The sequence below is a fragment of the Coregonus clupeaformis genome, chromosome 35 (assembly GCF_020615455.1).
Source record: "Coregonus clupeaformis isolate EN_2021a chromosome 35, ASM2061545v1, whole genome shotgun sequence".
Classification (NCBI taxonomy): domain Eukaryota; kingdom Metazoa; phylum Chordata; class Actinopteri; order Salmoniformes; family Salmonidae; genus Coregonus; species Coregonus clupeaformis.
Genome location: NC_059226.1, coordinates 31,615,752 through 31,636,921, shown reverse-complemented (window position 1 = coordinate 31,636,921; position 21,170 = coordinate 31,615,752). Strand labels below are relative to the sequence as shown.

General features: G+C 43.9%; 1 protein-coding gene across 1 annotated transcript in view; it reads right to left on the bottom strand.

Annotated features, from left to right (window-relative positions):
* Positions 1–21,170, bottom strand: part of LOC121551829 (centrosomal protein of 112 kDa-like) — a 194,055-nt gene that overhangs the window by 109,023 nt on the left and 63,862 nt on the right. The window contains exons 18-19 of the mRNA XM_045210708.1: positions 5,209–5,344; positions 1,347–1,454 (exon numbers count right to left, since the gene is read on the bottom strand). Coding sequence (XP_045066643.1) covers positions 1,347–1,454; positions 5,209–5,344 — 244 coding nt within the window. The remainder of the gene's footprint in view (positions 1–1,346; positions 1,455–5,208; positions 5,345–21,170) is intronic.

The following is a 21,170-nucleotide window of genomic DNA, read 5'->3' as shown; positions in this document are numbered from 1 at the left end:
AACACAGATTGAATCAGAGTTTTCCATTGGGGGTTTAATAGTTGATTAAGAACACAAATCTCTGTTGAATATCATCTGTGTCTTTTGTGATGAGGCAACAAAGCAGACAAAAAAATTGAAAAATCTAATAATAATTTAAAAACTATTTCAGAATGTCCCACATGTCCCACATACAGTGTACAAAACATTAGGAACATCTTCTCTTTCCTTGACAGACTGACCAGGTGAATCCAGGTGAAAGCTATGATCCCTTATAGATGTCACTTGTTAAATCCGCTTCAATCAGTGTAGATGAAGGGGAGGAGACCGGTTAAATAAGGATTTTTTAAGCCTTGAGACAATTGAGACATGGATTGTGTGTGTGCCATTCAGAGGGTGAATGGGCAAGACAAAAGATTGAAGTGCCTTTGAACAGGGTATGGTAGTAGGTGGCAGGGCACCGGTTTGTGTCAAGATCTGCAACGCTGCTGGGTTTTTCACGCTCAACCGTTTCCCGTGTGTATCAAGAATGGTCCACCACCCAAAAGACATCCAGACAACTTGACACAACTGTGGTAAGCATTGGAGTCAACATGGACCAGCATCCCTGTGGAAAGCTTTCGACACCTTGTAGAGTCCATGCCCAGACGAATTGAGGCTGTTCTGAGGGCAAAAGGGGAGGCAACTCAATATTAGGATGGTGTTCCTAATGTTCTGTACACTCAGTGTACAGTATGCTATGCAAACATGTAATGGTGTATGTGTTTAGTCGTTTCAACCAATGACACCCCTTGGCATGGTAGTTAACTTCATGATTCCAAAGAGGCTAAACTGAACAGCAATAAAGGGGTATGGTTTGTGTTAGATGCCTTCAAGCTTTCTCTAATTCTTCATACAATCCCATAATTTACACCAGATAATGGACATTCCAGTGGGTTAATTGAATTTCTCTCCTCATAAAAGTAGACTTTATATCAGTGAGTTAGATTTCAATAGAAAAGGAAAATGGTTTGGAGATTTCTAATCAGAGGAAACTGATGGGGCTGGATGATAAATCAGACGGTATGAGCCGAACACAGATTGAATCAGAGTTTTCCATTGGGGGTTTAATAGTTGATTAAGACCACAAATCTCTGTTGAATATCATCTGTGTCTTTTGTGACGAGGCAACACAGATGGCTCATGTAGAGGATTTTCTTTGTATATATCTATTTTTTTTTACATCTCAAATGGATGTCAGAATGTCCCCATATTCAAATAAACTGTATAAATCCCAAAATAATAGGAAATGCTTAAAGTTTAAACAAGAAAAATTCTGGCAAAAACGTAACAGTATCAAGTCCCCCTCCCTTCTCTCTCCCACTGACCTGCTGTTCGTATCTCTGTTTGAGCTCTTCCAGTTGGTTGGAGAACTCCTTGGCCTGTTTCTCTCTTAGGGACTTGGAGCGGGTCAGATCCTCCTCCACCTTATCCATCTACACAAGGAGGGAGAGAGAAAGATCACTCTGTGATTCTCAATGACAATAGCAACATATTTTCCATGCACAGAGAGCGCGAGATAAATCTATGGAGAAAGTAATGAAAGAGGTTACTGAGTGAAATCCTGGCACAGACAAGATGGGATCTTTCCCAATGACTTATCTAGAGACAGGTGAGAGAACGGCACTATGGCAATATGTAGTGATTTATCCTCTTATTATGTGAAAACATCCTTTGAACTGCAGCGAAAGTTTCTGTTCCACATGGTGCTGTGTGTCTTTATATTCTACACTCAAAATAGGGCAGACACTTTTCTTTAAACGGCGTCCAGCAGAGTGCAAGCTTTTAAGGCGAGCAGTAATCCATTTAGACACAACCCTATCAACACAGTTTAACACCAACATAACACCCACAGAGAGAGAGAGAGAGAGACAAAGAGAGAGACAGAGAGAGAGACAGAGACAGAAAGAGACAGAGAAAGACAGAGGAGAGACAGAGACAGAGACAGAGGAGAGACAGAGACAGAGACAGAGACAGAGAGAGACAGAGGAGAGACAGAGACAGAGACAGAGGAGAGACAGAGACAGAGACAGAGAGAGACAGAGGAGAGACATAGACAGAGAGAGACAGAGGAGAGACAGAGACAGAGACAGAGGAGAGACAGAGACAGAGGAGAGACAGAGACAGAGAGAGACAGAGGAGAGACAGAGACAGAGACAGAGACAGAGGAGAGACAGAGACAGAGGAGAGACAGAGGAGAGACAGAGACAGAGGAGAGACAGAGACAGAGGAGAGGAGAGACAGAGACAGAGGAGAGACAGAGGAGAGACAGAGACAGAGACAGAGGAGAGACAGAGACAGAGGAGAGACAGAGACAGAGAGAGACAGAGGAGAGACAGAGACAGAGGAGAGACAGAGACAGAGACAGAGGAGAGACAGAGGAGAGACAGAGACAGAGACAGAGGAGAGACAGAGACAGAGGAGAGACAGAGACAGAGGAGAGACAGAGGAGAGACAGAGACAGAGACAGAGAGAGACAGAGACAGAGACAGAGAGAGACAGAGACAGAGGAGAGGAGAGACAGAGACAGAGGAGAGACAGAGACAGAGGAGAGACAGAGACAGAGAGAGACAGAGGAGAGACAGAGACAGAGAGAGACAGAGGAGAGACAGAGACAGAGACAGAGGAGAGACAGAGACAGAGGAGAGACAGAGACAGAGAGAGACAGAGGAGAGACAGAGACAGAGACAGAGACAGAGGAGAGACAGAGACAGAGGAGAGACAGAGGAGAGACAGAGACAGAGACAGAGGAGAGACAGAGACAGAGGAGAGACAGAGACAGAGGAGAGACAGAGACAGAGGAGAGACAGAGACAGAAACAGAGACAGAGACAGAGGAGAGGAGAGACAGAGACAGAGGAGAGACAGAGACAGAGACAGAGGAGAGACAGATACAGAGACAGAGAGAGACAGAGGAGAGACTGAGAGAGACAGAGGAGAGACAGAGACAGAGACAGAGACAGAGAGAGACAGAGGAGAGACTGAAGATGCTTTCTTATATTATTAAAGATAGGGCGAAATGTAGATAGAAAGAGATGTAGAGAGATGGATGGAATGAGAGAAAAAGAGAGAGGGGGAGGATGCAGAGAAGATTGCTGCTCTCTCATGACTTTGATGTGAGACGAGGATAGAGAGAGATGGAAGATCGGGAGTCCAGGGGACCGCTGGGGAGAGGAGAGGAGGAGTGGAGTAAAAGGAGGGAGAAGGATAGAGGGAAGAGGAGGAGGAGTGTGACTTGTAAGAACACACTGTCCATGGTGTTGTCAGTCAGGCCTATATCTATTCTATGATATTCCCACCCACACCATGCCAATAAGTTAAAGGCCTACAGTAACATACTAATTACCGTATAACATCTCCATTGTTCACAATTTAACGAGTGCTCTATCAATAAAGCCCACACACACTCTGCCCAGAGGCCTAGGGAAACTCTAACTTTGTAATAACACATAGTTTACAGCTAAGTCTGCATCGATTAGTTATCTCTCAATAATCCACAGCCCACACTCTGCCAAGTGTTGAACAGTGAAATAGACTAATTACTCCATCACTCCGCTGTTTAGAGACGCGTCCTCTGTGACGGCTTCTAACATCATTACCACCCGGCCCACCCCACACCCACACAGGGTGAGAGCAGGCACATGCACTCACGCACAAAACATATAGGATATAGGCTCTATAACACAACTGGTCAAAGTCGAGGGCTTTAGTGATGGAACTAAATGCTGTAGGATTGTTAACTCAGACCACTTTATATTGTTCATTTAAATGATAAGAAATGGCTGTAAAAATCACAGAGTGGGGATTTAAAGTTATGGGAATATAGAATCATTCTTTGCTTTTACCATATTTTGCCACCTAGCACTCTGTGAAGATAATATAGCTGATCACAAATAGAGGGCCTTAAAAGAAACATGTTTAGACCAGCTGTGAGAGAGAGAAAGAGGGAAAGATAGAGCATGAAGGAGAGAGAGAAAAAGGAGAGAAAAAGAAGGAGAGCGAAAGAGAGGAAGAGAAAAAGAGAGCGAGACAGAGGAATCTGTGTGTAGCCAGCATGGCGCCCCTGTGCATCTGTGGCCAGGCTGTGTCTTCTCAACTCAGAGAAGTGTGTGTGTGTGTGAGCGACGGGCCTGCAGTCATCTGTATTGCCTTGGTTTGATCACTGTCTGTTTGTCATCCAGCCTCCACTCTCTGTGGTGACGAGACAGGAAAGAGAGGGGACAGGGGAAGTGTGTGTGCACGCTAGGGCCAGAGACCATGGAAGAGATGTGCATGTATGTATGTGTCCGTAAACAAAACTCCTGGTCTACAAAGCTGGCGACCAACACCAGCGTGCTGGAAGAGGCCAAAATAAACAGCATCACCACTTCAATAATACAACCCCAACTCTGATGGACATGTCGTGTGATCCGGATGCCCAACTAACGCTTCCCAAAACAGATGATGTACTCCCAGTTGAAGGAAAGTCAGCGAGCCCCTGGCGGACAAAGGAAACGCTACAAAGACAACATCAAAACAAACCTTCAGAAATTCTACATCACCTCCAACAACTGGAAGGACACTGCATTAAACAGACAACTGGAAGGACACTGCACTAAACAGACAACTGGAAGGACACTGCACTAAACAGACAACTGGAAGGACACTGCACTAAACAGACAACTGGAAGGACACTGCACTAAACAGACAACTGGAAGGACACTGCACTAAACAGACAACTGGAAGGACACTGCACTAAACAGACAACTGGAAGGACACTGCACTAAACAGACAACTGGAAGGACACTGCACTAAACAGACAACTGGAGAAAAAACATTCAAGAGGGAGCTGCACTACATGGAAAAGATCTCCACTGTGCCGCAGAGGACAAGGGACAGCTACACAAGGAGAGACTGAACACCAGGAAGGCCCAACCACCAACCACCACTCATCCCTGCCCACACTGCACCAAAATATGTGGCTCCCGGATCAGCCACTACAGCCATCTGAAGACCCACAAATAGAAGACCCCATGGAGGACAATCATACTGGACTCCAGTGATCACCGATGACGATGACGATGATGATAAGTGTGTGTGTGTGCTGGGGATAGTAAAGATCATATAGGCCCCTCTTTCTCCCCTCCATACAACAGTACTGTCCCGGCTTTACAGAACCAGGGATTTCCATGTAGTATTATCAGTATGTTACCTGTAGTTTCATGTCAGCGTAGGTCTTCTCTGAGCTGATCTCTACTTGTTTCTTAAAGTGTTCCAGAGCATTCTCTGCCTGCTGGGTCTGCTGCCGCTGACACTCCCTCTCACGCCCCAGCTGCTCCTCCTTCTCCCTGAAACACATACACACATTACTGCATACACATACACACACATTAATACACACACAAAAATGAAAAAAGACAAAGTGATACATAAACATATCATATGGAGTTGAGATTTTCTCTGTAATATGATTGATTTTGTTCACCGCAAAACCCTCTCCTGTACATCACTTTTCAGTTCAAACCTTTAATGGTTGTGTAACAGAAGTGATGGTTGGAGTGAACAAGGGCTTTGTGTGTGTGTGTGTGTGTGTGTGTGTGTGTGTGTGTGTGTGTGTGTGTGTGTGTGTGTCAGCCATATAGGGAGTCCCAGCATAAAGAGCTGTCAGAGCAGAGACAGTCTTCAACTCATGATCACACCGACTGCAACACCGCAGCTGTCAGACCTGCCTTCAGAACATGTCTAGTGTGTGTGTGTGTGTGTGTTGGAATGGATGGAAGTGAGGGAAGAAGATTCCCTTGGCCAGGAGACAGACAGACACAATAAACCCATACTAAGTAACACACAGACTGAAGTATCAGACAAGAAACAACGCTGAGAAGTCAAACAGGATTGACACACATAGCCCTTAATCTGACCCTGTGGGCCCTGGTCAAAAGTAGTGCACTGTGTAGGGAATAGGGTGCCATTTGGGATGAGGCCTATGTCTAATGCTCAGAGTGAAGACGAGTCATTGGTCACTGCCAGCCAGACACCCACGTGTGTGTAGACATGTGTCTTGTGATGTTTTGGGAAAAGAACAGAGACAGAAAAAGAGAAACATTATTTCTTCCCTCACCACTGCCCTCCTTATTTAACGCACCACCAGACAGTCAGATAAAAACAACAACAACAACAACAGCAGGGGAAAAAGGAGGCAACAAAAAAAGATTGAAAAGAGGCTAAATGAGATGTTGTTTCCTCCTCTTTATAGCGTTCCTTTGTCTCTTTGTCATTTTGGTCTTTCTCATGTTGGACATCAAAGATGGCAGAAATTGTTTTTCCCCACGCCGTTGTGTACGCTGTAATTATTAATCAGGCAGCCAATATGACTGACTTCAGGGTGCTGTGCAAAGCAGCGCACCAAGACACAAAAGGATGTGGAGTCAAGTCGTGCAGAAAAGATGGAGGAAAAGAGAGAGAGAGAGGGAAAAAGTGAGAAGAAAGGAAGTAACAGAAAAAGCAGGATGAACTTCTTTGAAACTTTCAAAAAAGGAGGAAGACAGAAGTTGGGTGTGTTGCGAGCGTGAGAAGAGGTGCACTGATGAGTGTGTGTTGTCACTCCGAGCCTGTTTGTTTGTGTGTGTGTGTGTGTGTGTGTGTGTGTGTGTGTGTGTGTGTGTGTGTGTGAGTGAGTGTGTGCGTGTGTGTAATAAGCATGTATTTAACACTTGACAGTAGTATGTAGATGAATGCATGAGGCCATCTGAGGAAGTGAGAGTGACCATATGTGTGTGTGTGTGTGTGTGTGTGCCTAAATATGTATCTGGGAGTGTGAGACAGGGAGCAGCAGTCAGTCAATCACAGAGAAAGGGGTGAGATGAGAGGGCAGAGAGAAGACGTAGGGAGGCCTGGCGGAGAGAGGGAGAGGGAGGAGAAGAAAGAGGGGGATGCCAGCTCCTCGGTGGCCCACGGCTTTAAATGGCTTCTGGTCAGAGAAGTGGAAGGAGAGGAGACTCAAATTAGAGATGTGCCATCCTCTCATCCTTCCATCTTAAAGGGATAAAAAGAGGGGAAAAGAGAGGGAGAGAAAGAGAGTGAGTGTCTTAAGGAGAGGGTGACAGGGCTTCCGCCTAGCCGCATGCCAGACAGGAGGCTCCAGGGCTCCCGTCTTTTTCCAGACCACTGAAACCACACGACGCCTCGCCTCACACACACTCGTGCAAGTGCACACACACACATATACTGTATGCCTCACACACATTTACTGTATGAATCACACGCATACAGTACCAGTCAAAAGTTTGGACACACCTACTCATTCAAGGGTTTTTCTTTACTTTTACTATTTTCTACATTGTAGAATAATAGTGAAGACATCAAAACTATGAAATAACACATATGGAATCATGTAGCAACCAAAAAAGTGTTAAACAATCAAAATATATTTTATATTTGAGATTCTTCAAATAGCCACCATCTGCCTTGATGACAGCTTTGCACACTCTTGGTATTCTCTCAACCAGCTTCACCTGGAATGCTTTTCCAACAGTCTTGAAGGAGTTCCCACATATGCTTAGCACTTGTTGGCTGCTTTTCCTTCACTCTGCCGTCCGACTCATCACAAACCATCTCAATTGGGTTGAGGTCAGGGGATTGTGGAGGCCAGGTCATCTGATGCTGCACTCCATCACTCTCCTTCTTGGTAAAATAGCCCTTACACAGCCTAGAGGTGTGTTGGGTCATTGTCCTGTTGAAAAACAAATGATAGTCCCACTAAGACCAAACCAGATGGGATGGCGTATCGCTGCAGAATGCTGTGGTAGCCATGCTGGTTAAGTGTGCCTTGAATTCTAAATAAATCACAGACAGTGTCACCAGCAAAGCACCCCCACACCATAACACCTCCTCCTCCATGTTTTACAGTGTGAACCACGCATGCGGACATCATCTGTTCACCCACACCGCGTCTCACAAAGACACGGCGGTTGGAACCAAAAACCTCCAATTTGGACTCCAGACCAAAGGACACATTTCCACCGGTCTAATGTCCATTGCTCGTGTTTCTTGGCCCAAGCAGGTCTCTTCTTCTTATTGGTGTCCTTTAGTAGTGGTTTCTTTGCAGCAATTCGACCATGAAGGCCTGATTCACACAGTCCCCTCTGAACAGTTGATGTTGAGATGTGTCTGTGACTTGAACTCTGTGAAGCATTTATATGGGCTGCAATTTCTGAGGCTGGTAACTCTAATGAACTTATCCTCTGCAGCAGAGGTAACTCTGGTTCTTCCATTCCTGTGGTAGTCCTTGTGAGAGCCAGTTTCATCATAGCGTTTTATGGTTTTTGCGACTGCACTTGAAGAAACTTTCAAAGTTCTTGAAATGTTCCGTATTGACTGACCTTCATGTCTTAAAGTAATGATGGGCTGTCATTTCTCTTTGCTTATTTGAGCTGTTCTTGCCATAATATGGACTTGGTCTTTTACCAAATAGGGCTATCTTCTGTATACCCCCCCTACCTTGTCACCACACAACTGATTGGCTCAAACGCATTATGAAGGAAAGAAATTCCACAAATTAACTTTTAAGAAGGCACACCTGTTCATTGAAATGCATTGCAGGTGACTACCTCATGAAGCTGGTTGAGAGAATGCCAAGAGTGTGTAAAGCTCTCATCAAGGCAAAGGGTGGCTATTTGAAGAATCTCAAATATAAAATATATTTTGATTTGTTTAACACTTTTTTGATTACTACATGATTCCATGTGTGTTATTTCATAGTTTTGATGTCTTCACTATTATTCTACAATGTAGAAAATAGTAAAAATAAAGAAAAATCCTTGAATGAGTAGGTGTGTCCAAACTGTTGACTGGTAGTGTATACTGTATGAATCACACACACCCATACAAGTGCTCACACACAATGCCTCCCCTCAAGCACGTGGGACACAGCCAGTCAAGATAAACCAGTTATCAACTTTACCATCCTTCTATTGAGGTTCTCTTCTCCTACTATGAAGCTGGTTGAGAAAGAGAAGTCCTGGTAGTATAGCATGGCTGTCCAGGCCAGTCCAGGACAACTCAATCAATGAGCTGTTCCGTACTTTAATGATCATGTGTGCACAGAATGTTCTCAATGTACGTGCTGTAATGCACTGCATGTGGTTGGAGTGTCTGACTGCAGGATAGACACACACACACACACACTAACATATGGAATATGTATATGGACACATCTGGTCTGGTCCAGCTTATGCCAGGCAGTGTGTGTGTGGTTCTGTGTGTGTGTGTGTGTGTGTGTGTGTGTGTGTGTGTGTGTGTGTGTGTGTGTGTGTATCTGAGCTCATGCAAGCAGAATGACAAGGAATCCAGACACATTAAAGGCCCTCCCTGAAAAAAGAAGGAGTACATAAAAAGAGAGAAAATGCTAAACTGAAATATTCAACACCCTCAGAAGAAAAAATAAAACAGCGTCTTTTTCATTCCTTTCCCGAGAGAGAGAGATGGCAGTCAGAGAAGACCATCGAGCTTGGAGGCTACATGCAAATATGCCGTTTTCAAAATCAAGGGGCCCAGCTATGAAACCAGAGAGAGAGAGAGAGAGAGAGAGAGAGAGAGAGAGAGAGAGAGAGAGAGAGAGAGAGAGAGAGAGAGAGAGACTTCAGAGCAACTCATCTTGTGGTCCAAAAATCTGTCTGAGGTCTAAGAGAGAAAGGGAGGAGAAATGAGAAGAACTACAAAAGACGAGTAACTGACTGTCTGAGAGGCCTGGATGCAGAGAGCAGAGCAGGGGGGTAATGGTGATGGTGTGGGTGGATTAAGATATAGGCCTGTTGTTGAGCAGATCAGGCTAAAGGCCTGTGTGATATAGAGTTCACCACCCCACTTCAGCCTCAATGGCAACTAGGGAGCAAAATAACTTGCCATACATCCCGTCTTTGCTTCATTGCAGCGCCTATAGAAAGGAGAAGGAGGCTTTTGAGATGCCTGTAACAGTCACTGGAGACTGCATGTAAATAGTTGCAGATGCAGCTCTATGGAGGAGCAGAGGGAGGAACAGCGGAGGGAGGAACAGCAGAGGGAGGAACAGCTTAGGGAAGAACAGCAGAGGGAGGAACAGCAGAGGGAGGAACAGCAGAGGGAGGAACAGCAGAGGGAGGAACAGCAGAGGGAGGAACAATGGAGGGAGGAAGTGCATAAAGGGGGGATTCAGAGAGGTAAGCAGAGGTATTCCATCTCTGGAGGGGATTCTCCCATCTCTGCTATGCATTTACACCACTTTGGATTCATACATCATTCATGAAGTTGCCACAGTATGCAAAATCATCTATGCACTAACCCCACATGTACAGATATTTACATAATGAGCATTACTTGGCTAAACTATTGTAATGAATGGCTAAAAGCCCTGAAGGAAACAGAACTGTGTTTTTTACTGTTTAACCTTTATTTATACAGGGTAGTCTCATTGAAATAAACTCTCTTTTGCAAGAGAAACCAAAAGTACATCTCTGGGGCCGAGCGCCCTACCATCCAGGACCTCTATACCAGGCGGTATCCGAGGACTCCAGCCACCCCAGTCATAGACTGTTCTCTCTGCTACCGCACGGCAAGCGGTACCGGAGCGCCAAGTCTAGAACCAATAGGACCCTGAACAGCTTCTACCCCCAAGACATAAGACTGCTAAATAGTTAGTTAAATAGTTCACCAATAACTACCTGGACTGACTGCACTGACCCTTTCTGACTCATCACATACGCTGTTGTTACTGTTTATTATCTATCCTGTTGACTAGTCACTTTATCCCTACCTATATGTACATACACTGTATATACAAAAGTATGTGGACACCCCTTCAAATTAGTGGATTCGGCTATTTCAGCCACACCCGTTGCTGACAAGTGTATAAAACCAAGCACACAGCCATGCAATCTCTATAGACAAACATTGGCAGTAGAATGGCCTTACTGAAGAGCTCAGTGACTTTCAACATGGCACCGTCATAGGATGCCACCTTTCCAACAAGTCAGTTCGTCAAATTTCTGCCCTGCTAGAGCTGCCCCGGTCAACTGTAAATGCTGTTATTGTGAAGTGGAAACGTCTAGGAGCAACAACGTCTCAGTCGCAAAGTGGTAGGCCACACAAGCTCACAGAATGGGACCGGCGAGTGCTGTCCTCGGTTGCAACACTCACTACCGAGTTACAAACTGCCTCTGGAAGCCTAGGCCTGTATATATGGCCGCCAGGGGACTTCCACTATTGAGTCACGTAGCGCTTTCCATTACCCCAAGATCCATTCCACAGATCCACACTTACCATCCCCACCTTCTCTGGACCCCACCATCCAGCAGCCCTTTCTGCTACCGGCCCAGCACCATCACCCCCAGCTACGGACCACCATAAGAAAGAAGCCAGATTCCTAAGAGAGAAGGAAATGCTAGGGTGGAGGCACTGAGGCAGGCAGGGTGTGCTGTTTCTCTCCTTTCATTAGCATTTAGTTGATGATATAGTTGATGTTCCACTGCCATTTGGAGCTCATTGTTGTGGAGGCAGGCAGCCTGCTCTCCAGATGAGCTATGTAACTCTCCTTCTCTGCCTTTTCTCTGTCTGCAGCACATCCCTCCATCTCTATGCTAATGCTCATGATCTGAGCGGCGCCGGGATGAAAGAAGAGAGAAAACATGCTTTCTTCACTGCTTTGTAGTTCTTTATGTTGTTGCTATAGCGACGCAGGCGTAGAAATCTAACCGACGCAGCCGCGCTCATTTGCATGGCGGGATAGAGATTCTTTCTTGTCTTCTTTATTTTCGGAGGGTAAGGGGTTCAGATGGGTGTAGATCACACCTTCCTTTTACAAACAACACTCATGATCCTAAACAAACAAAATACCAGCTGCCTCTGTCCCGTGTTTATGCAGAAACACTAACTGAAGCACAAACACAGAGACACATGTCGGAATACTTTAGTTGGATCCACAATGAAACATTGTGTCATACAAAAGGACCCAAACACACACGAGCAGGCACATACGTATGTGTGCACAATGCGTACATACACACACAATCTACAAAGATGCCAGCCTGTCTAACGTATAAACCCAAGCGCCTGTTGGGCATGTCGAGTGGTTTAAACTCGTTTAATTTCATCTCTCATCCTCCCATCTCCTTTATCAGCCAGTGCACACTCACAAACGCACACACACACGCGCACATACACACACACCTGCCTGCGGTCCTGCTGTGGCTTTGAAGTTCTCCTGGATCATCTTTAAAGGCCTTCAGTGTTGCCACGGCAGCAAGTTGGTAGCAGACATCACATCAGACTCTCTTTGTGTGTGTGTATGTCAAATCAAATGTTCTAATCAAATCACATTTTATTTCTCACATGCTTCGTAAACAACATGTGTAGACTAACAGTGAAATGCTTACTTATGGGCCCTTCCCAACAATGCAGAGAAAGAAAATAGAGAAATAATAGAAAATAAAAGTAATAATAAATACACAATGAGTAACGATCACTTGGCTATATACATGGGGTACCAGTACCGAGTCGACGTGCAGGGATACGAGGTAATTGAGGTAGGATATGTACATTTTTACATTTTAGTCATTTAGCAGACGCTCTTATCCAGAGCGACTTACAGTTAGTGAGTGCATACATTTTCATACTGGCCCCCCGTGGGAATCGAACCCACAACCCTGGCATTGCAAACGCCATGCTCTACCAACTGAGCTACACAGGGCCCTACATATAACTAGGAATAAAGTGACTAGGCAACAGGAGAGATAATAAACAGTAGCAGCAGCATATGTGATGAGTCAAAATAATTAGTGTAAAAAGGGTCAATGCAGATAATTAAATAGTTAACCAAATAGCTACCCGGCCTAACTATTTAGTCACATTAACTGCTCTCAATGGTGCAGCTGTATAACTTTTTGAGGATCTGAGGGTCCATGCCAAATCTTTCAAGTGTGTGTGTGTGTGTGTGTGTGTGTGTGTGTGTGTGTGTGTGTGTGTGTGTGTGTGTGTGTATGCATGTGTGTGTGTGCAGGGCTTTCCTTCTCACCCTACCAGACAGTTCTCAATTAATTAGCTCGGAGCTCCGACGTGACACTCGCCATTTCTAACTGTTTAACACTAACGAGAGACCGGCCCGCTTGTTACCGAGCAGAGTGATAATTTATGCATCCAGATTTCCATCTGCTGCCTCATCAAAGGCGTCCTCTCTCGCGCTGTTCACGCGTCTGGGACACTAGTGACAGATGATTGGAGAATGTATTTGTTCATTCTGTCAGGCGAATCTGCATTAAATGCGTCTTTATCACCATCTAGTCTTCACAGGGAATATTTGTCCTTGGAACTGAGCGATATGAATAATGTCGATTCAGATCTCAGTGGAATGTAAAGAAGGACTGAGATATCAATGGGTTTTTACCTGACAATAGCCTCAATGGATGCATTTCCTGCCTAATAACCACATCAAACTCACATGTCAGGTGTAGAACTCACATAAAAAATCATATAAAAACACATTTTCAAGATGACTCAAAAAGTCGGCGAATAGGCTTGAGTGGAACACCAGGTGCCTTTGGCAATTGATAAGGACACTGGAAAACATCTACTGCACCGTTTTGACAAACTGTCAAGTCAAGGGGTCTTTGACAAACACCGAAGGGGTCGAGAGTAGGGCTGTTACGGTGACTGTATTACCGCCACACCGGCGGTCACGAGTCATGATGGCAGTGAAATTCCACGTGACCGTTTAGTCACGGTAATTAGGCTTCTCCAAGCTCTGATGCTGCTGATGGTCATTACTATCCTACCAAACTTGCTAACTACCGGGTACTCAGCACTCTATTGTCCCTCTAATCACTCTGACATCAATGCAAATTTAATCAAAAATCTAATCAAACATTTAATAAGAGCCCATGAGCTCATGTTTTGTAAACATTTCTATAGACTATGCAATTGCGTGAGAAAACAGAGTGATGGCCTCTATTAAAAAGAGGAGGATCTCTTCAGCTTTCTAGAGGCTTACTCAATTTATTTCTCAACTTTCCTAATATTAAGCACATTGCTTCTTTTTACAACAGGAGTAAAGCCTACCTAGCTGGCAGGAAAATGAACCATGGGAAAAGCGTCCTCCATTCGCTATTTAAATGCATAGATGACATGTATTTTTTTCCGCTGCCCCTGTTTCGAGACAGATGCATGATAATTGTCCATTCGAAATCAAAACAAATTTCACACATATATTATTTAGTATTTGAATGATATATTATCACTTGTGAATGATGCCCAGCTTAAGGCAAGAATCAGCGCAAGCTTTTTTTGCGACTTTTTCATTGTCGCACACCTCATGTAGCCTAGCCCATAGGCCTATACGTTTTGATAAGGTTTGTATTACAACTAAAGTGGCCAAATAAAGTGGCCAAATAACTTTTTTAAATTAAGCACATTCATCCGCTTTACAACGGGGTAGAGCCTAACTGGCATACATACGCAGCGCATGAGTTTCAAGTTTGGGGAAGATAATTTTCACCATAGAAATGCACCTTTAGAATAAAAGCAATACATGCATTATCACATTTGTGGTCACTTTTGAGAGTGGTGTTTTTCTGCTACTGGAACATTCGCACTTATGGCCTACTGCCGTGTGCGCATTATAATGTGAAGAAATAGCATAATAGTTTATCAACATTTTAAGCTAAACGTTCTCATCTGTTGCGTCAGGTTCATTGCTTAAAACAGGTTTTTTGATGCTAGTGGTTGTATTAACTTGGGATCTATCGCATCCCACAACTGTCACAGACTATGATTGGAATATTTATTTCTGGCACAGAATAGAATAGGTCAACTTTTGTAATATGGGGGATAGTATATTGACATAGGCTAGTGCTTTTGCTGTTTGTTAGGCCTACTCATCTTGTTGGCTGACGAAAAGTAACTGTGGACAGTTCTTCCAATATCTTCAATATGCGCCTCGGAATTGTATAAGGACGCGCGCAGTTGCGGCCCGATGTGTCTGTCTTCACTTGTAGCCTGTGAGAAAGACCCGATCACGTGACGGGCATTGGCTAATAAGCATTGCGCTATCTGAGAGAGCCATGTGAGTGAGAGGTGCTTCGGAGCACGCAGCCGGGAGAAGGGAATTATAATTATTATATTCAGTCCAAGGGCACAATGGCCACTGGCTGCAAAAGACATGGATTTTTTTAGGGGGGACACAAAGGGGATGCCGTTGGGAAATTCGAGGCATTATCAAGTGCTTGTCAAATTGTGAATGAGACTGATGAAGTGTGTACAGCCTGCGTAAAAAACTAAGCAGAGCTCATGCCTTTCATGCAACTTTTTTCAAATCATCATTAGTCGCATCATGCAGCCTTAGAATGTATTAAAAATCAAAACATATAGCCCAACATTTGTATCACAACTAAAGTTACATAAATAACTCTAAATTAAGCATATAGGAGTACCTGTTTCTTTGTTAACCGCTCAACACAGAATAGCCGCATGTGCGCACTCCCTCAAATCGTTTGGATAAAATATCCTTTCTATTTTATTCAGCTATGTTCAATTGTATTCTTTATACTATAAAATAATGGCAAGGAACTCTAAGCAAATCGTGTCTGCTAAATGAACTAGTGTAGCCCACAGCCATATGGCATAGCCAGATTAGGGCCTAACATAAGGACAACTCAGAGTACGCTATTCTGTTCTTCTGAAATAAGACTACATTTTCGTCATATTTCTTCTAACTCCAAAAAGTTTTGGGACACTGTATAGTCCATGGAGAATAAGAGCACCTCCTCCCAGCTGCCCACTGCACTGAGGCTAGGAAACACTGTCACCACCGATAAATTTACGATAATCGAGAATTTCAACAAGCACTTTGCTACGGCTGACAATGCTTTCCACCTGGCTACCCCTACCCCGGCCACCAGCTCTGCACCCTCCGCTGCAACTTGCCCATGCACCCCCCCGCTTCTCCTTCACCCAAATTCAGACAGCTGATGTTCTGAAAGAGCTGCAAAATCTGGACCCCTACAAATCAGCTGGGCTAGACAATCTGGACCCTTTCTTTCTAAAATTAGCCGCCGAAATTGTCGCAACCCCTATTACTAGCCTGTTCAACCTCTCTTTCGTATCGTCTGAGATCCCCAGAGATTGGAAAGCTGCCGCGGTCATCCCCCTCTTCAAAGGGGGTGACACTCTAGATCCAAACTGTTACAGACCTATATCCATCCTTCCCTGCCTTTCGAAAGTATTTGCAAGCCAAGTTAACAAACAGATCACCTACCATTTCGAATCCCACCGTACCTTCTCCGCTATGCAATCTGGTTTCCGAGCTGGTCATGGGTGCACCTCAGCCACGCTCAAGGTCCTAAACGATATTATAACCGCGATCGATAAAAGACAGTACTGTGCAGCCGTCTTTATCGACCTGGCCAAGGCTTTCGACTCTGTCAATCACCGCATTCTTATTGGCAGACTAAATAGCCTTGGTTTCTCAAATGACTGCCTCGCCTGGTTCACCAACTACTTCTCAGATAGAGTTCAATGTGTCAAATCGGAGGGCCTGTTGTCTGGACCTCTGGCAGTCTCTATGGGGGTGCCACAGGGTTCAATTTTCGGGCCGACTCTATTCTCTGTGTATATTTACATTTACATTTTAGTCATTTAGCAGACGCTCTTATCCAGAGCGACTTATAGTTAGTGAGTGCATACATGTTTTATTTTTATTTTTTTAAATTAATCAGAAATCAGTCCCAGTAACTTGTAAATGTCTAGTATTCCGAGTTCTCTTGACAAATCCTAAAGTAGCCATGGACAAGAGTCCACTTTATCCATGTACAAAGTCAGGATGTTATCAAAATGCCATGGGTATTGATTTATCCATGATTGATAGAGCAGTCCGGCGTCAGTATTGCAGGAAGGAGATATCTTCTCTGAGAGGGATGGATGATGGTCACTGCTGTGTCCTAACAGGGCTGAGGAACTGGGTTCACTGGCACTCCGGAAAGGTCCACTGTCTCGGCACAGCCGAGGAAGCGTGCTACGTGTGCTGAACAGGAGGTAGGTGAGTTCTGGTTCTCTAGTAAGCAGCGTCCAAACTCTGTGAACTTTGGAACAGTCTGTCCGGATCTTCTGGATCACAGGGTGTGAAGAGGTACACTGTGCCACCTTCATCTTCAGGTCTTGACAGTGCCGTTGTCATGTAGATGGGTGGGAGGCCACACACTGCCCATAGCTCTCCATCTCCTTATGGCAATACTTGGTGGTGATATCCATGGCAACCTGCATATACGTGTATATCAATTATGTCGCTCTTGCTGCTGGTGACTCTCAGATCCACCTCTACGCAGACGACACCATTTTGTATACATCTGGCCCTTCATTGGACACAGTTTTAACAAACCTCCAAACGAGCTTCAATGCCATACAGCACTCCTTCCGTAGCCTCCAACTGCTCTTAAACGCTAGTAAAACTAAATGCATGCTCTTCAACCGAACGCTGCTTGCACCCGCCCACCCGACTAGAATCCCTACTCTCGGCGGGTCTGACCTAGAGTATGTGGACAACTACAAATACCTAGGTGTCTGGTTAGACTGTAAACTCTCCTTCCAGACTCACATTAAGCATCTCCAATCAAAAGTTAGATCTAGAATTGGCTTCCTATTTCGCAACAAAGCCTCCTTCACTCATGCTGCCAAACATGCCCTCGTAAAAAACTGACTATCCTACCGATCCTTGACTTCGGCGATGTCATTTACAAAATAGCCTCCAACACTCTACTCAGCAAATTGGATGTAGTCTATCACAGTGCCATCCGTTTTGTCACCAAAGCCCCATATACTACCCACCATTGTGACCTGTACGCTCTTGTTGGCTGGCCCTCACTACATATTCGTCGCCAAACCCACTGGCTCCAGGTGATCTATAAATCACTGCTAGGCAAATCCCCGCCTTATCTTAGCACATTGGTCACCATAGCAACACCCACCTACCGTAGTATGCGCTCCAGCAGGTATATCTCACTGGTCATTCCCAAAGACAACACCTCCTTTGGCCACCATTCCTTCCAGTTCTCTGCTGCCAATGACTGGAACGAACTGCAAAAATCTCTGAAGCTGGAGACACTTATCTCCCTCACTAACTTTAAGCATCAGTTGTCAGAGCAGCTTACCGATCACTGCACCTGTACACAGCCCATCTGTAATTAGCCCACCCAACTACCTCATCCCCATATTGTTATTTATTTTGCTCATTTGAACCCCAGTATCTCTATTTGCACATAATCTTCTGCACATCTATCACTCCAGTGTTAATACTAAATTGTAATTATTTTTGCACTATTGCCTATTTATTGCCTTACCTCCATAACTTATTTTATGTATATATTTTTTTTTTGGGGGGGAATGGATCAGCTTAATATTGCAGATAGAGTGTATCTTCTATCAATGTAATTGTCTGCATCACTTCCAATCCCCCATGTTTTGTTTATATATATTTTTTATATATATACTCCCCTTTATTACTTTTCAACCCCACCATCCTTTCCCTACTTGGAGTAAATTAGTGAACAACAATGCCCAGGCCTCTACTTCCGGTCTATACTTACTATCTACACCTTATGGACAGAGTTAATTTTACAATAATTCTATTATATATATATATATATCAGTGGGGGGGACAAGTATTTGATTACCTGCCCATTTTTGCGGTTTTCCCTACTTACAAAGCATGTAGAGTTCTGTAATTTTTATCATAGGTACACTTCAACTGTGAGAGACAGAATCTAAAACAAAAATCCAGAAAATCACATGGTATGATTTTTAAATAATTTATTAGCATTTTATTGCATGACATAAGTATTTGATCACCTACCAACCAGTAAGAATTCCGGCTCTCACAGACCTGTTAGTTTTTCTTTAAGAAGCCCTCCTGTTCTCCACTCATTACCTGTATTAACTGCACCTGTTTGAACTCGTTACCTGTATAAAAGACACCTGTCCACACACTCAATCAAACAGATTCCAACCTCTCCACAATGGCCAAGACCAGAAAGCTGTGTGAGGACATCAGGGATAAAATTGTAGACCTGCACAAGGCTGGGATGGGCTACAGGACAATAGGCAAGCAGCTTGGTGAGAAGGCAACAAATGTTGGCGCAATTATTAGAAAATGGAAGAAGTTCAAGATGACGGTCATCACCCTCGGTCTGGGGCTCCATGCAAGATCTCACCTCGTGGGGCATCAATGATCATGAGGAAGGTGAGGGATCAGCCAAGAACTACACAGCAGGACCTGGTCAATGACCTGAAGAGAGCTGGGACCACAGTCTCAAAGAAAACCATTAGTAACACACTACGCCGTCATGGATTAAAATCCTGCAGCGCAAGCTAGGTCCCCCTGCTCAAGCCAGCGCATGTCCAGGCCCGTCTGAAGTTTGCCAATGGATGATCCAGAGGAGGAATGGGAGAAGGTCATGTGGTCTGATGAGACAAAAATATAGCTTTTTGGTCTAAACTCCACTCGCCGTGTTTGGAGGAAGAAGAAGGATGAGTACAACCCCAATAACACCATCCCAACCATGAAGCATGGAGGTGGAAACATCATTCTTTGGGGATGCTTTTCTGCAAAGGGGACAGGACGACTGCACCGTATTGAGGGGAGGATGGATGGGGCCATGTATCGCGAGATCTTGGCCAACAACCTCCTTCCCTCAGTAAGAGCATTGAAGATGGGTCGTGGCTGGGTCTTCCAGCATGACAACAACCCGAAACACACAGCCAGGGCAACTAAGGAGTGGCTCCGTAAGAAGCATCTCAAGGTCCTGGAGTGGCCTAGCCAGTCTCCAGACCTGAACCCAATAGAACATCTTTGGAGGGAGCTGAAAGTCTGTATTGCCCAGCGACAGCCCTGAAACCTGAAGGTCTGTATGGAGGAGTTGGCCAAAATCCCTGCTGAAGTGTGTGCAAACCTGGTCAAGAACTACAGGAAACATATGATCTCTGTAATTCCAAACAAAGGTTTCTGTACCAAATATTAAGTTCTGCTTTTCTGATGTATCAAATACTTATGTCATGCAATAAAATGCAAATTAATTACTTAAAAATCATACAATGTGATTTTCTGGATTTTTGTTTTAGATTCCGTCTCTCACAGTTGAAGTGTACCTATGATAAAAACTACAGACCTTTACATGCTTTGTAAGTAGGAAAACCTGCAAAATAGGCAGTGTATCAAATACTTGTTCTCCCCACTGTATATATATATATATATATATATATATATATATATATATATATATATATATATATATATATATATATATATATATATATATTTTGCTCCTGAACTTCTTCCAGTCTCAACCTCTCCGATCATTTTCATGATGTCCATCTGGTTTGCTTCTATATGCCATATCTTTCTAACTGTGCTCTTTCCCAAAAGCTCCCAACATACAACCTATATACTTATTATGGACACAGTATGCTTACATTATTAGCTATCTTTGTTATTATTTGTTGTTATTTGTTATTAGTCCCATCCTTCAACTCTATTCAATACCTCCCATCAATCTCTTAACACCATCCATATAGGATTTCTATTTGCCATATATATTTCAACCGTACTGTGATGTTTTACAAAAGTTCTGAACCTTTCTATTCTCATTGCTTCTACAGATTGTGAATTAAAAATAAACATTTTTGCTAAAAGTATTATTATATTATTGATTGATTGACTATGACTTTTCAGATCACCCAGTAATGCCATCTGCAAAGGTTAGTTCCAGGTAAATATTGCAATCCTTTAGCCATTCCTGGACCTGTGTCCAAAAACAAGCTACAAATGGACAGAACCAAAACAAATGATCTAATGATTCTGTCTCTTCACAGCAAAATCTGCAAAGCTGGGAAGATTGTATCCCCCATATAAATAACATTCTATTGGTAGCAAGAATTTTATATAATAATTTAAATTGAAAGATTCTAATTTTTGAATCCGGTGTCGTTTTGCGTGTCAGTTCATAAACATTATGCCATGGGATCGGTACGTCAAAGATCTCTTCCCAAATACTTTGCAATCTATATGGGACGGCTGTCAATCCTTTGGTCCTTAAGTGAAACTGATATACTTTTTTATTTATCACAGTTTTCCTTAACCAATTATGTTCTTTAATGCAAGGCCGA